Source organism: Rhodamnia argentea, chromosome 1 (genome assembly GCF_020921035.1).
Source record: "Rhodamnia argentea isolate NSW1041297 chromosome 1, ASM2092103v1, whole genome shotgun sequence".
NCBI classification, from domain to species: domain Eukaryota; kingdom Viridiplantae; phylum Streptophyta; class Magnoliopsida; order Myrtales; family Myrtaceae; genus Rhodamnia; species Rhodamnia argentea.
Window position 1 is genome coordinate 33,440,362 of NC_063150.1, and position 16,296 is coordinate 33,456,657.

General features: G+C 39.9%; 1 protein-coding gene, 1 long non-coding RNA gene and 1 pseudogene across 2 annotated transcripts; all 3 read left to right on the forward strand.

Annotated features, from left to right (window-relative positions):
* The first annotated feature begins 1,031 nt into the window (after positions 1-1,031).
* LOC125314921 (heavy metal-associated isoprenylated plant protein 3-like) lies at positions 1,032-2,250 on the forward strand. Its single transcript, XM_048278328.1, has 4 exons — positions 1,032-1,289; positions 1,703-1,888; positions 2,036-2,143; positions 2,227-2,250. The coding sequence occupies exons 1-4, from the start codon at positions 1,032-1,034 to the stop codon at positions 2,248-2,250; spliced, it is 576 nt and encodes a 191-aa protein (XP_048134285.1).
* Positions 2,251-3,196: 946 nt separating this feature from the next.
* LOC125315823 lies at positions 3,197-4,620 on the forward strand. The gene is made up of 3 exons (XR_007199123.1): positions 3,197-3,309; positions 4,226-4,282; positions 4,371-4,620. It is a non-coding gene; the product is annotated as an uncharacterized LOC125315823 (long non-coding RNA).
* Positions 4,621-4,843: 223 nt separating this feature from the next.
* Positions 4,844-9,670, forward strand: LOC115738808 (annotated as a pseudogene).
* The last annotated feature ends 6,626 nt before the right edge of the window (positions 9,671-16,296 follow it).

Consider the following 16,296-nt stretch of genomic DNA (forward strand, 5'->3'; position numbering starts at 1 on the left):
CTAACGATTAGCGAAAGATAGCCTGGATCTGTCGCTTCTAGAGACACTAGTATCACGCACACTCAAGAACACGATCGCTCACGGATCTATCACCTCTATAGACACTAGATGTCGTACACATGTCGATATCACGCGCACTCAAGAACACGATGCACAATCGCTCCGACACGCGATCAAACACAATTGGATACGCTCTAACACACGGTCAAAACTTTCACAAGTGATCGACTTAGACTTTGACAATGCGGTCAAACACGATCAGATACGGCAATCAAACACACAATCGGATACACTCCAATACCTATCAAACACGTGTCAAAACTTTCACACGTCATCCACGACTTTCACACATGATCAACGAATGAGACACATTATGACTCACGTCCCTCAAATTAATTGAATCATATCTTATTCTTCAAAATCAAAATATTAGGGGTGAGCAAAAAAAACCGCCCGAACCGGGACTGCTCGGACCGGGACCGCCTGGACCGGACCGGGACCGATGGTCCGATTCCCGATTTTAGGGGGATCCGGTCCTGTTCCCGATTCCTAAAATTGGAACCGGTGACCGGACGATCTAGTTCCGGTTCCAGGGCCTAGAACGAGGACCGAACCGGACCGGTCCTTTTTTTAAAAATTTTTTTTAAAAAACAAACATAATGTTTACTTTTTGTTTAGGTTTAGGTCATTTATGGTTCGATCTAGAACTACCAATTGAAGAGGCCTTGACTCCGCCGAATTTGTGATACATCGACCCTTGTTTCCTCGACCTCGACCTCGATCGTGTCTTCTATCAAAGTATGTATCCACTTTTCGAAACCGCAGACCGGAAACCCTTATAATCGCCCGAGAACCGGACCGGACCAATAGTCCAATTCGGTTCGCGGTTCCAAGAGTGGCCGGTTCGGTCCGCAGTTCCGAAAAATAGAAACCGAGACCACCAAGCCGGTTCTCGATTTTTGATGGAAATCATACCGGACTGGAAACCATTCACCCTACAAAATATGACCCAAGTCTCATGAGCTTTACCGATGGCCGATAACCCCACCCGGCTCATTCGGACATTCTTGCTACGAAGGCCCCATTTTATAAGGAGCCCTTCCTCTCTTTCTCTATTTGTTCACCGACGTGGGACACAGAATAAACGAATAGGGAGAAAGAAGAGCAAAGGAGGGGGCGAGAACGAGAAGAAGGATGGCGAGAATGGTGTCACGGTGGTCCAGGACATGCACTGCGAGGGTTGCGCCGACAAGATCGTCAAACTCCCCAAGAGCATTGACGGTAAGTTGGTAACTATTGAACATCGCCTACGCTCTCGCTCTCTCTCTGACCCAGATGATTTGGTGTAAAGCCGAGTGACAAGACTCTGTTTTTCATTTGCGATTTCAAAGTCCTCATCTTTGATTTGTATTTCTTTCCCCTTTTGACTTTTCGCCATTCTTTCGTTCTGTTTTAGGTGTCTGAGCAGATGCTCTGAATAGTGGGTCTCGCTTCATTCTTCACCTATTGCGACTTTTTCCACAACCCCAATGCCAAAAATGGCTCCGTGCTCTGTTTTTTTTTTTCTTCTGCATTCTGCTTCGACCCTTTTTCGCTCTGTTTTTTGTTTTGTTCCATATCGAGCTCACAGATTGCTAGATTTTGAGGACAAGTAAGCTGAGAAATCTTGATTCCGACCTGTGTTTGTAGTGGGTGTGTGAAGGAGTGGAGAAGGCGAAGGTGGAGTGGGAGGTGGACGGTGAGAGGGAAGATGTTGGACCCATTGGAGCTTCGAGAGGTGCTGCAGGAGAAGACGAAGAAGAAGGTGGACCTGGTCTCGCCCCAGCTGCCCAAGAAGGAGAAGGACAGAGACAACAAATCATCATCGGCATCTTCAGACAACAATTGTGTTGGTCTTTGACAACACGATTTCCACTAAGTCACCAACATTAGGACAGAAGCAAGGGGGAAACAATCGTTTTGAGGCCAAGGTAAAACAGTCAAGTACTTTGCCCAAGCCATTAAGGATACATGTGCTGCTTTTAATGAGCCATAGGGAGAACAGTCCACTAGTATGACAGGCGACACTGATGCATCTAACCAGGGGCATGAAGTTGCTGCTAGTGATGGCTTAGAGCAAGAAGGGGCAGAGGTTGATGCAAACGTTAGCCTTGATACATAAGGAAGCATTGCAGACACAGGCAACTTAAAATGTCAATTCCTATTGGCTATTAGACCTCTGTGCAGAGGAATGCTGACAACACCAGCTAGGCTTCTTAAAATTTAACATGTCATGCAACAGTAAAGTCATGCAATTCACGTATAAGCAGAACTCAATTTTTAAATGAATTATTATGTAAATTCATTCTAGGACTCTTTTTATTATTTATTTATCTGTGAAATCATAAAAACAATAATTTATTATGTATATATAAAAATATACATTCAATATACAACGTGTCACAGCGTGTCGGAATTCTCTATTTGGTGCTCGGCTTGCTTCTAGAATTAGATGCACAGTCATGATAATTGCATCAGCACGTACTAGTGCTGGTATGTTAGTTAATTCCGATTTCTATTTCACAAAGTATTTTCCCCTTTTTCCTTTGGTTTGTTATTTCGGTTTCTATTTCACCTTAATTTTTGAAGCCTTGATTGCTGCAATGAGAGCTTAAATACACGTGTCAACTGCCAATAAGCTGTTCGCCTTTTGTGAAATGGTAATTAATCAGTGTTTAAGGATGGAGGCAAAGAAGAGAAAAAAAAAAAAAAAAGGCCCTACTACGTCCTCTGTAAAGTGTTACTTTGTTTGCATGGAGTGCGAGGCACTTAGGGAAAAGAAAACACTTCATGAAGCAAGATGCTTCTTCATGCATGCGCATACAGTGTCCAGCATATCCCACTATACGATACGGTTCGTTGCTGTAGAAGTTTCATCTCAGCTTTGCGTGAACTATAATCTATCCTTATGATGTGTGTCCGCTAATCAACAGGTTGTCTCTCATCTTGTCCAAAACTGAAAGCCTGGAATATGACCGGGATCATGTGACGATCGAGACAATTAAGAATGGGGAGTGCAAGGTGTGATCTCTTGACTTTACCATGAATGAAAATCCGGTGTCATCTAAACATATTCTTTTTGTTCGCTCCTACTCGGAGCATGGTCATTTTTCTGTCTAATTGCATTATAAAGATGAAAATTCCATCTTTGATAAGAAGAGAAAGCCACTTATACAAACCGATGGAACTGGATTTGTATCTAAGGACATAGCTTTCTAGTGTCCTGGAAATATATTTAAGGGAAGCAGCGTGATTATTCCTGCTTTTGAGGTTGTGACCTGGGATACGGTGTATCATCTTAATGGTATCTTCCTCTTGATGTGCAAGAGACTGTCCTGCAAAACATAATAATAGCAATGAAAAAAGGAAAACTGGAAGTGCGTAGTGACGTCATTTATGGTTGGTTGTGGGTTGGGTCGTTAGAGGACATAGTCAAGATGACACTTTAATGGCTACGTTACGTTTGCCAATAGGATGATGCTGCCTGGGTACAACAAATTACTGGACTGTCTAGTAGAAGTAGTAATCATACAAAAGGGCTAAGGGATGCAAACCATGCGGTAAATTGGAACAAATGAGGATCTAAGCAGTATGCAATGTGAATTTGTAGCTTAGGTGTTGCAGGACACAGTTCGGCGAGTTGTTTGTACTGCAACAAAGCAATTGTTAGGTAATCCTTCTTGTGATCAATTTCTTCTATACATGTAATAGTGAAGATAATTTTTCCTAAGCCTTGAACAGTCGTCTTTGAGTTTCATGCCTTTTTTATATCAGTAGTGACGAAGGTTCTCAAATTACTGTAGGGATGTAGTTATGGGTCTATGCCTCTGTTTTAATATTATGATTTTCGTATCTTGCTTTAGGCCTTTCGTTTCCCTAATTCAAATTGACATGTTCCAAAAAGTAGTCACGAGTGGAAGAGTAGAATTAAACTAAAGCCATCCCCTTCTGGGGGATCTCTTTGAGATATTTTCAGTGCCACAAGGCCCACAAGAATGCGTTGCTTTCTTCTCCCTTCTATTGTGAACTTTGTAGGAAAAAATTGCTAAGAAGGCATATGACTGAATAAGTGTCGTCTCTTATTTCTCTAGTTTAAGTTAAACTCCTAGAAGTTTGTATTTATAGCTGTTTTATTAACTATTTGCCTATAAATTGGTCATTTTTTTGTGTGTGTTGGTTATCCTAGAGATTTGCCGGCTGCAGTGACAATGAGCCGAAACGTAGGGAGGGCATATGTGAACCAGTAGTTGATGGAGATTTTCCTTTTTGGGGTGGTGCTTGATTATTATACAAGACGTACAGGTTGAACTTTTGCTCTTTAACTATTGCAGGCTTTGCTGATTCAGTTCCGCCTATTGGATGATGGTAGAGCCGTCATGGGTACTCTTCTTCTTAACAAGCAAGTAAATATTTGGCAGTATTATGCTATTTTCTGTATCTGAATGTTGGAGTGTTCATGTCCTGTCATGTACTTCTGCTTTCAATTCATTTAATATGTTGGATACTAGAATTTTCTCTTGCTATGTCCTACTTACTTAAAAGCAACGTGGTATATATTGGCGGAAGTGAAATTGATTTTTTCATGTTCCCTTTTCGATTTTTTGACACGTGGTAGTTGGTCCTGCAAATATATTAGCAAAATAATACAGATATTTTAATATGATATTTTGTGATATTTAGTAGGTTTTTCATTCTATTAAATTATGCTCCAGACTGGTTTCACGAGCCTGAGTCAATTTTCCTTTTGGCGGCTGATATGAATGAAATTTGCTCTCCAAGTGCATTTCTGCTGCTTATAGGTATAATGTCTCAGTATGGGAGCGCAACAGTATGTGTTCTGGTGGAATTTCCCCCATCCATCATTGCTAACAAGCGGAAGTAGGAAAGAAAAACTGCTTATCAAGCAGGCCATGTTATCTGCAGAAAATTGTTGAGATTCTAGGCTGAATAATTGATGTTGTTGGAGTGTTTTGGCTGCATAGGAAAATCAGTAGTGCAATATTTAGGATCACTTCAGCTTTGAGCTGTAAGATGAGTGTAGTTATTAGCTCTTAAAACTGTAATAATTCTCTATAGAGCAACTTAATGCTGATGGTTCTTGTAATCATTTTGGCCAAATTCTGATCTGTAGCTCCCCCCTCATGCAATTCATATTCGATCGTCCATCAGGACAGTTGATTCACTGGAAATAGTAGCAACAAGGTACAACCAACATATTCTGCCGATAAGCTATCATTGGTTTTATAAACTTTCTGAGGTTCATATGGCATCTGTGACCTTGGTACTGTCATCGCTGTGTTATCTGTGGGTATGTTTCCCTGCTATGCTTTTGAGTTGTTGATCATTGTGTTAAGATTTTCCTTTGCGGTTAGCTCGTTAAAATAGCCCGATAAAAACTGACTAAAAGTCTGCAGCTTTCCTGTTCTTTCAGTAATTCAATTCGAACACGGGATGTTTTGCGTGTGAACTAGTTTAGCAGAGTATGTAACTTGTGGATTTTCCCTAGTGCATTTTAAAGTAAAATTATATTAGCAATACCTTAGAAGTGACAACTTGGGAAAGGAGCCATGTCCTTCCAAGGGAGGGAGGGAGGGAGGGAGGGAGAGCGCGAGAGAGAGAGAGAGGGAGAGAATTTTGGCCTACCCTGTAATGCTGATGCTGCAACTTCTTGACAAGATTATATCAAAAGAAATGCGGGGAACAATCTATGCACTATGACTACGAATAAGCGGTTGAGACTTCTGCTCATTTAACTTTAGAAATGTCAGGGAGATTTGGCCTTTTCTGAATAATTGGCCACAACATAAGCCATTTTTGCAGTTTACCGCTGAATACTGCCACCCTTTATAGAGTGGAGTTAATCCGTATATAACACACTACTGTCTGGTTAGAGGCATCATGGACTTTGTGAAGCCAATATATCTACTATATCCTAATTTTGTAGTTGGTCTTTTTCTAAGATGTATTAGCAGATTTAAATATGTGATGCTTGAAAGGGCTTACTTTTAAAAGGACAATTGTGGATTCAACAATAGAATGTTGATCGTACGTCAGTTTTTATCAAATCTTATGTGTTTGAAACTGGCTGGACTTCTTAACGGGTGAAATCACAATTGCATTATGGTTAAATACTCAAACCCAGTACTTTTTGTTTGGAGCTTATTCTGCCATCAAAACATTACCTTTTCGGAGGAACTTATTAAAGCTTGGTCCTCATTGATGTAGCAATAAACCAAGAACTGCATATTTTTGAAAGATTTTGATTGCATGCTTAAGCTACAGAGGTGTCCCGAATGATCCTTTTTTTGGGCATGTTGCAGAGTGCTCTGGGAGATGCAAATGGCATCTTCTCTGGAAAACGAGCAGCTTTAAAGGTAGTATTCTTCTGAACATTGGACTGTTGATATATTCTCTATTCTTGAGGCAAAAAAGATTTTCTCCAATATTTTTCTCTTTTCTTTTACTTGATTTTGCTTCTTTTGTTTTGCTGGAATTCAAATATGCAAAAGTATAAAAGCACAACTTTGTTTATCTTTGCTCCTTTTACTTCCTTTGGTTGCATATTTCATTTAATTGCTATTTGATTTTTAAACACTTTGCCTTTTGTTTTCCTTTTGTTATTTTACTTTATGTGCAGTTTCGGTGAATGATGGTGATATGGATGGTTTCAATGCACAGCTAGAATGATCTTATTGGGATTCCCTTGGACGAATCATACCTACAGCATCATCTGTCCATACTGATGAAGATGGAAAAGAAGAGCTTGAAAGGAGGAAAGATTCCTATTTCAGATTCTTACTATCTAATGGGGACAGCCGATCCCACAGGAATGCTTAAAAGTGATGAAGTTTGTATCATCTAGTATGTACTTGGATCTCAGTTTTCTATGCGCGATTTATTTTTTAGTACGATTCTGCTAAAGAAAACTTAAAGAGAAATAGTTGCTTTAGTAATTTCAATTTTAGAGTGCGTCCCTTGGTTTTGTAGCGGCTTGATTTGGACATGGAATAACTTCTGACCGTCCCATAGGGGAAATGACTAAACCAAAATTTAGGTTTGCATATGATTGGGCATATTTGACTGAGATAACGTTTTACATTTATCCAACTTCACAGAATTTCATAAGAATAGTATGAATTCTGTGAGGACCCCTTACAAGTGATTTCTCCTTTTCAACGATCATAAAAGAGATGTATTCTCTCTTTGGGAAATAGATCCCTTTTGGCAAAGTTTTGTTGGTGATCCTTGATCTTTTAGGTAGATGTACTAGAACTTTATAAGTTATAGTGTTGGCTGGCAGTTGACATCAAACAATTGGTTTAACCCTCTCCCAGGAGCATGTCCAAGCTAGAAATCCGTTATTTCTGGCAGGATCTAATTCCACATTGATTGATGGCTTCATTACCATCAATTACAGTATTCTGTTTTATAGGGTGATAAAAAATAGTGTTCAGTCTAAAAAGCCAACTGATTGAAAGATATTGTTCACGTTTCGAAGTAAAATTATGTTCTATGGTTGCTACTATAGCGGAAAGATAAAGTCAATCTTCACGATTATTTGATATGCACAGGTTTTCATTTTTGTTGTGAATATAATCGTCATCCTGCCCTACCCTTCTAATACCATTTGTAAGTGCTTTTGCTTGTTCATTTCATCAGTTTGCCAATTAATATCCGTAGCTATGCTTGTCTGGGGCTTAGATGTTTGTTTTGGTCACGTGCCTCCATTGGATTTAAACAGCAATCGAGCTGTATTGCTTTTGTGACATCCCGCCTCTGGTTCTCGTGAACCCATGTTTGAGTTTGATAGTAACAACTTCAGGGAAAAGGTGTGATTACCCATTTGGCTATCATGTTATAATGCTGTTTCAGGATCTCCACTATTTAAATGTTTGCCTTGAAGCATCAATGCAGTGACAGTGGACAAATTTCAGGGAAGGTATTAGTATACCAGAATCCTGGTCTGCATTTCAGAGATATTCATGTTTTGAATGTCACGTAGGTGGAAGATATGGAAACAAAAGTGGGAAATTGCAAGTATGCCATATTTTTCCCTACTAGTGGACATGTTCCTTGACCGATGAAATAGTTGGTGGGGATTTGGATGGGATGTGTATTGGGTTTTATTGAATTCTCAGGTTGGTGTTTACTTGAGATTCACTCATTCTTGTTAGATGTCTTGTATTACATTTGGTTGATGTCCTTTGCCAGCTTATGATGACACAACCCTGCACCCCCTGCTTCTTCCCCGCAACCGAAACATGTGTTTTTTTATTCCTTTCTGCGATTCCATCTTCCTTTCATGATTTGCCTCCTTTAGTTGAGGTTTTGGTATTTGCATGGTGTTTTTCATCATCCTTTTTTCTCATTAGACAATATTTTGCAGTTTCAATCATTCTCTTCCGGTAAATATGCCATGCAGCATGGCATTGAAATTATGTGGGGTACCTCATGATTGCAGAGTTTGATATTTTCCTGTGGGCCAAATTCTCCCTTGCTTCTCATACTGGTCTTCAGACTCATACCTAGAATAGTTGTATGTCATCAACTAACTGGGTTTCGACTTGGCTAAGCAGTTGTCATGGAGCCTTACCTGGACAATGGAAAAGGATGAATACGGTTTATAACTCGAGTTATTGAAGTGTAGCAGAAAGTTGTCTGAAATTCCTGTGATATTCACTAAAAATGCAGACCATTAGAAGATGAGCCCTTAATTCCTGAATGACTAGGAAAATCGTTCGTGCTCATGTTTGTTTTCACTGGTTTAAGCAATGTATGATTGCCTTTTCCAGCCACTCTTTGTGCATGTTCTTCTTTTGTCTCTCCTTTTGTTTACACACCTAGCGAAAGTGAATTTAAGAAGAGTGGAAAACCAGATGGGGCCATTCAATGGAAGAGGATTGCCATCCTTAATGTCAATGATTTCTACATTTAAGATGTTTCTGCTGTTGCGTTTTTTGGAATATCTCGCGTAATATTGGTTCGGCCAAATGCAGTCTTCCACTTCTGTTGTTAGCCAGCTGGTTGTTAGTCACTTGAATGTTGTGTAGCACAACAAACCTAAGTTGGCAAGGATATGGCCAATTCACATGCAAGCAGTCTGAGCCAAGCATCTTAAGAAAGATTGGAGCACTTATCAAACAGCCAATAAAAGAAAGTTTGTTATTTGATGTCAAATGCACGGTCTCTCTCATGTTACATGTGATCAGTGCATTGGAAGTACAATTAACCAGTGCCTGAGGGCACTCGTTAACAAGACTTTTTTGAGAGTATCTTTGTTCTTCTATCTTGCAGTTGTAGATACCTGGAACCATGTCATTTTTTTTATTTGCATCAATGGTGAATTGTGATTCAATTGCTATGTTCCTAATAATGAACTTGTGGGTGCATCGTGTACTGTTCTTGTTTATTCATTTTACAAGGCCTACCTTGTTGTGGTTGTCTAGGTAATTGTTTGGTAGTGATCAGTGGACTATCTACAAAAGTCGCCGATTCGAAATTGCTGATTGATGTATATTAAACTCTTTCCAACAACCACTGATTGAGCATGCAATTAATGTGTCAGCTGTTGAAGTATTTTACGCCGAGCAAGCCATGGGTATCAGCTTCTGCAGCAGGAGTCGTGAACTGAAAGAAGCCAAGAGACATGTCTTTTGAGTAGTTGGAAGATGAGTTAGTTGATTTATTGTTGAACGACAGATTCAACCCAAGGTAGGAGCTGTAATATATACTTATTTTTAGGTCCGTGCTGTAATCTGAGACTCCATATGCTGGAACTATTTGTGATTGAAGAGAATGTTCCAAGAACTTGGAGGAAACAAAGAAACTTATGACGAATGATTCGCACGTAAAATACCTTACAGAAATATGGATTTTCCCACCTTTGCTGTAATTTTAAGAGTGATCGGCAAAGGATTTATGGTTTCTTCATATGATAATTCCTTCCTGCCTCTGCAAGAGCATAATTATTATCATGTGTTGCCCTTGTTATACCTGGGGAAAAAAAAAAAAACTGTCAAACCTAGCTGCATAGACTTGCAAATAATTGTTCGTTGCTCTCGCCAAATCTACTTCAGAATGGCTGATGCTCATTTTCTTTTTTAACCGTTGCTTCGAAAAAGTACCTCGCCCGTGTATCGCACGCACGCACGGAGCAAAGTACCGAGATTAAGGCGACAGATATGAATTTGTTGATTGAAGTTGAGTAACATAGATGAGTATCATAGTGAAAAAAGTAATATGCTCCCTTTGCGTTAGACGGCGTCTCCTTTTAATAGGAGTGTGTAGCTTCCCTTTCTTACAAATTGCCTTTTGAGAGCATTTATCTTCCCTTACAAACACTTGTATTTTCCGTCACCAAAAATTTAATTGTAGTTCCTTTTTTCTTTTGCCTATAATCTACTTTAGTTTGCTTCTTTTCTTTTAGACTTGGAATTACTAAAAGTCAGTAAAAAGATTCTTCATGAATTACTTTTACTTTGAACCCTTGGAATTCAGCTTTCGCTGGTTTTAAAGACTTTTTCATTTTATAATGGAGGTTGGTCATTTCAGCTTTGAAAACTTCCACTTGCTGGTGCATCACCATGCTGACGTTGCCGTCAATGAATATTATTCATATAGGAAACAATTACAATTTTTCTTCCAAGCATTTTTCATCTGCTTTATGTACTTTTTGTCTTTTCCTGGACTTAATTAACATCTTTCTCAGAAGCATGTTCCGGTAAGTAGAGGCATAATTTGGTTGTTATATTGTGTTGATGAGTAACATGATCCATTGCTTGATGATTATGAAGTTAATGTGATCTACTTTAGTGCTTGATTGTGCTGCATGTACGGCTTTTTCTGGGAAAAATTGACATCTTCAATGCTGTTTTCGGTTACACAGTGAGTGCCGCTACTGATAGTTGGGGCTTGGCAGGCACCGATGGATCGTTTTCTAACACTCGGTTGTGATGAAGTTGATGATAAACATCGCATGGACATAAATCTCTGTCAGTTGGTTGACATATACTATGATGCCTTGCATGCTCCTAAGAATGGTGGAATGAAGGGCAGTTTACAGGAGCAGATAAGATTTTGGGTCTCTTGGCGTTCTTGCATTTTGCTTCTATTCTTTACAAGGCCAATGACCTAGTTGGTAACATTATTTAGAGCTTACGTTGTCAATTTCATGACCATGCACTAGAAACTGAAGCTTTCCAGGGGCTAGATGTGCATATTGTCATAGTGCTTACTGGGAGTTGGGTCTGGAATCAGCTTAGCACTAGCAAATATGAAAACCTCTGCGTGATGCCATATGCAGTGCTTAGCATGTGTACATATGATTTTTCTTATTTACTTCCTTTTTCTTAAATTTTTTTTTATCTGGGTCATGCCATATGCCTATTGGATGGTAGTTGTTCTTGGAAGTTATTGGGGACTCTTTCTTTTGTGTTGTACTGGAGAACAGATTGAGCTCCCAAACATTTTAAGGCAGAAAGTTTCCCACATTACATGGAAAAGGATAAATCTATTCGCTCCAATTCTGAATGATTTGATCCAATAAAATCATACCGGGCAGAAAATCAAACAAGCAAATTTCATGTGTTGACAGATTGAGGGTCGATTCGTGCGGCAACTTAGGCTTCCTTAGATCGTTGGAGTGCCCAAGCCACGTAGAGAGAGAGCTCGGACTTAATTCTTGGGTTGAGTATTCTTATAAAGCACCCTGTCCAAACCCTGCCAAAAGACGCCGTTGTCGTTGCTCGATTTGTTAAAAGCTTTGAGGATTTTGCCTTGTTGCGAATCGTTTGTTAAGTTTTTCCATCACTACGGTGATCGGTCCCCGTTTCGGTAGTCTTAAAAAACGCCCGATACGAACAACGATGAAGTTTATCCTTGCGTTGACTACCATCGCCACTACTAGACACTTGTACTCACAACTCTCTCTCTCTCTCTCTCTCTCTCTCTCTCTCTGGTGAGCTACTAGATTGTCACTCGCAATGATATTGCTGAGAAGAGCCGATTCATCGCTGATAATACTCGCAGCAAGACAAGGTCGATCCCTCTTCCTCTTCAGCTTCAGCTTCATTATATTGCCCAAAAATTCTAAAGTTCTACTCTTCTGTTTTTCGATTTGATCGTCGAGGAAGTTTCAACTCATTCGGAACTAGCAGTTCCCGGTAGATGATATCATATGCCAATTAAGTTCGATTAAGTAGAAGTTTTAAGTGTAACGACTAACGAGAGAGGGATAATGAGAGCAGGGTGCATTAGATGGGCCTTTTAGTCATTTGCAAACGTGTAGAATCTTTTCATAATCTTTTTTAGGGTAATAATTTGCGTGATTTCTACTAAAAGGAAACTGCTGATAACAAAATACTAAAAAGAAAGCAAAAAACTGCAGTTTAGAAAAAATAAATATTATAAGAGTCACTGGATACATGTAAGCTCAATGCATTGTTGACCCTGATTTTTTGCATTTCGTGTGGGGCTCGAATGACTCAAGGACTGCATTGAACTCACACGAACAATAAGGACTCCAGGATATGAAAAGTCGGGGGTCCAAGTTTGATGTCGTGAATTTATTAAATTGGTTAAAAAAAAAAGGTTTGAATTATACTATCATCAACTATTTACATAACACGATATAATTTAAGCTTTGTCTTAGATAATTAGAATTAACGTAGAGTTAAAAAATTCATTTACTTAGTAGGTATTACTTTTGTGATTTAGTGACTAAAGGAGTGAGGCTTTTACTTAAAAGAATATGTTATCTCATTTGAAAAATAGAAAACTTGGGGAAGGCACTTGTCTTTGTCCAAGTGATATTGAGCAACCTATAATTACACAAAAATTTGGGAGCCAAAACTTTCATGGTTATAGCGCCATTGACGATGTTGGCCGTACTAAGGTCGCTTTGCAAAATTAAATCCGAGGTAAGAACAATGACAAAAATGATTTTTGAAATTTGGCCAAATGTATAATGTGATCCATAAACATTAAAAATTATTCAATGCGGTTCACGAACTTTCAATTTGTTCAATGTGGCCCATAAAAGGATAATATTGAACATTTTCATACAGTCATGGACTAAATTAAACATATATGAAAAGTCTAGGACCACGTTTGTGTCATTCACCAAGTCACTTAAAATTTCTACATAATCAAACTTAATTGGCATATTATATCATCTACTGGGAACCGAGAATTCCGAGTGAGTCGGAGCTTTCTCGATGATCAAACCGAAAAACGGAAGAGCAATGTAATGAAGCCGAAGCTGAAGATGAAGAGAGATCAACCTTGTCTTGCTGCGAGCATTATCAGCGATGAATGGGCTCTTTTCAGCGATATCATTATGGGTGACAATCTATTAGCTCACTGACACAGAGAGAGAGAGAGAGAGAGAGAGAGAGAGAGAGAGAGAGAGATGTCGAGTAGTGGTGATGGTAGTCAGCGCGACAACAAACTTCGTCCCTGCTCGTATCGAGCGTCTTTTTAAGATGAGCGAAACAGAGACCGATCACTATAGTGATGGAAAAACTTAATCGGGCAAAATTCTCAAGGCTTTTTAACAAATCGAGTAGCAACACCAGCGGCTTTTGGTGGGGTTTTGACAGGGTGTTTGATAAGAAAACCCGGCCCAATTGAGCCCGAATCTAATCGAAGCCCAGCCCAAATTTTTAAGATGGGTGGGCTTTGGCAAAAAGTACGTCTGACCGGGCATGAACAGAATTCGGCATGGGCTTTTAACAAGAAAATCCGGCCTGATTGAGCCCGAGCCAAGCCCAACCCGCAAATCTTGCGTATAATAACTTTACCATGGGCAGGCTTGAGCGAAAGATTTAAATCTCGTGTATAATAACTTGTACCATGGGCATGAACCACAAATTCCCACCCCCCTCAAAAATAGATTTGTTTTGCCCTAGGGCTCTCTCTCGCGGGGTACCCCTTCTGCATGGCGTGGGTCTGAAGCATCGAAGCAGATCCGGAAGGAGAGATGACATTGACGACGATCGATCGAGAAAACATGGATCTAGAAGCGGCGACCAAGCGGTTCGTGGAGAATTACTACACGACGTTCGACGCGAACCGGGCGGACTTGGTGAACCTGTACCATGAAGACTCGGCGCTGATCTTCGACGGCCGGAAGTTCGAGGGCAAGGAGGCTATCCTGGCCAAACTCACCTCCCTTCCCTTCCAACAGTGCCAGCACCGCGTCGCCACCCTCAACTGCATGCCCACCGGCGACCACGTCATCGTCACTGGCGACATCCGGCTAGACGGCAAGCAGGACGCCCTCCTTTTCACCCAGGCTTGCCTCTCTCTCTCTCTCTCTCTGTTGGAGGATTCGTTGTTTTTTCATTTATTTCTTTTCGATTATGGAAGGATGGTTTGGATGAGACGGCATTTAGTTGATTGAATGCGACCTTGGGTGATCCCTTCCTTCATTGTTAGCAGAGTATCTATTTACAAGAATTATAGCGTGCCCAATTGTTGCTCTGATGAATTTTCATAGAAAAGCTAACTTTGGGCCTGACACTCTGCTGTGATTCTTCCCTCAGTTTTTTCATTTGATCCCGACGCCACAAGGAAGCTTCTATGTGTGGTTAGACTTTTTCCGGATGGACTCTGATTGGGGACAGGAGCAGGAGCAGGAGGGACATCTTGTATTCAATTTTCAGTGTTAGGAAAGAGGGAACCGCGCAGGTCTAAGTGGAGTTGAGTAGTGTGCAGACATATATTGGTAGACACATCTCCAAGATCACTTATGTGAATGGACTTTAAAGTTTTCTATTTTAGAGTTTCCCGTTTGAGTTGGCTTTAGATATGGTAGATGCATCTCCAATATTACGTAGCCTGAACTCTGATTTATAGGTGTATTGTTCGGAATTTTATTTTGTGAAAATCCATTGCTGCAGCTGGGTCCTTTGGTTGTCACGTCAGGAGAAATTGATGCCTTGTCTTGCTTATACATATCTAAGGGCGCTGTGCTCAACTGTTATTGCGTGGTCTTGTTCTCCCAGCTAAAAGGGTGAGAATGTTTCCATGTGGATTCTTTTCCCTGAGGATACTAAGTGATATCAAGTGGTCCTATTTAAGTGTGTTTCCTGAGCCGGATTGTGCCATTCTAAGAGGTAATTGTGTTTTCAGGGAGAATTTTCAGTGCATAGCGTGCATTAGATCCTTGTATCATTCTAGTGTTAGATAAAGTTATCCTGTTATGATATTGTGATAGAAAGAAATAAACCACGGTTGTGACGAATTGTTGCTTCCCTTTTTCCTTTCAGTTCTGCGTCAAACTCACCTCTATTATATATTTGATGTTTCTGGCTTCCTTTGTCTTGTGCGGTCTTTCATTGTTACTGTCTTTTGAAGATGAATTTGTAGAATTCTGAAGGATAGGGACTAATGTTTTGCAACTTAGGGCAGACTTTGTGATTAATCATAGATTAAATTTAGTCCTCAGGGATAAAAGGTAAATCAACTTTCCAAGCAACGTGAGCTTAACTTAAATCTGAGTCCTAAGAGATGCAATCCTCGGTTTCAAATGCAAATGGAATTAAATGCCAGTCGAATATATCTAGTATGTTCACCTTTAGTTCTCCACTCCTCAAATTTTTTGGATGTGTTTGATTCTCTACAGCATGCCATGTGACTTTGTGAGGTCATTGGGAGAAACAGAATTGCAGCAAGTATAGTTGCTAAAAATTATTTAACACAAGTATTAAGCATCATCTTCTATTCCTACACGATGCCAAACATTGCTTCTGATTGGGCATGACTATTAACTTCATAGGAGCAACCTTTTTATCGGATAAGAATCTTCAGTTGATCACAGCTATATATGGTGGAAATGCCTTTTGAGAAGGGTTCTGGTTCTTGTCTAATGAGGAGGGAACGTTTGAACTTGTCTTTCCAAAACAATTTTGGTTACTGTCTAATGCCTATTGCATTCATGGATATGCCTTGTATGTAGTGTTTTGAAGTTTACTGATGTGAGGGGTTGTGTATGAAGTCTCTCTATCTTGTGCGTATGGAGTTCCTGCGTGTCCTCTAATGTTTTGTGCAAGACAAATCACCTGAGATTATGGAATAAGAAATCTGAAGATAATTCCCGGTAGACATCTTTAAAGCTGTGATTGCAAGACTTCCTATCGCTGATGCACGTACAATAGCCTTGGTTTTTTTTTGGTCGAAATGTGCAATAACTTGTGCAAATTGGTTTTTGAGGGAAAAATTACCAAAAAAGTTTTAAACATATTGCAATTTTGCTAA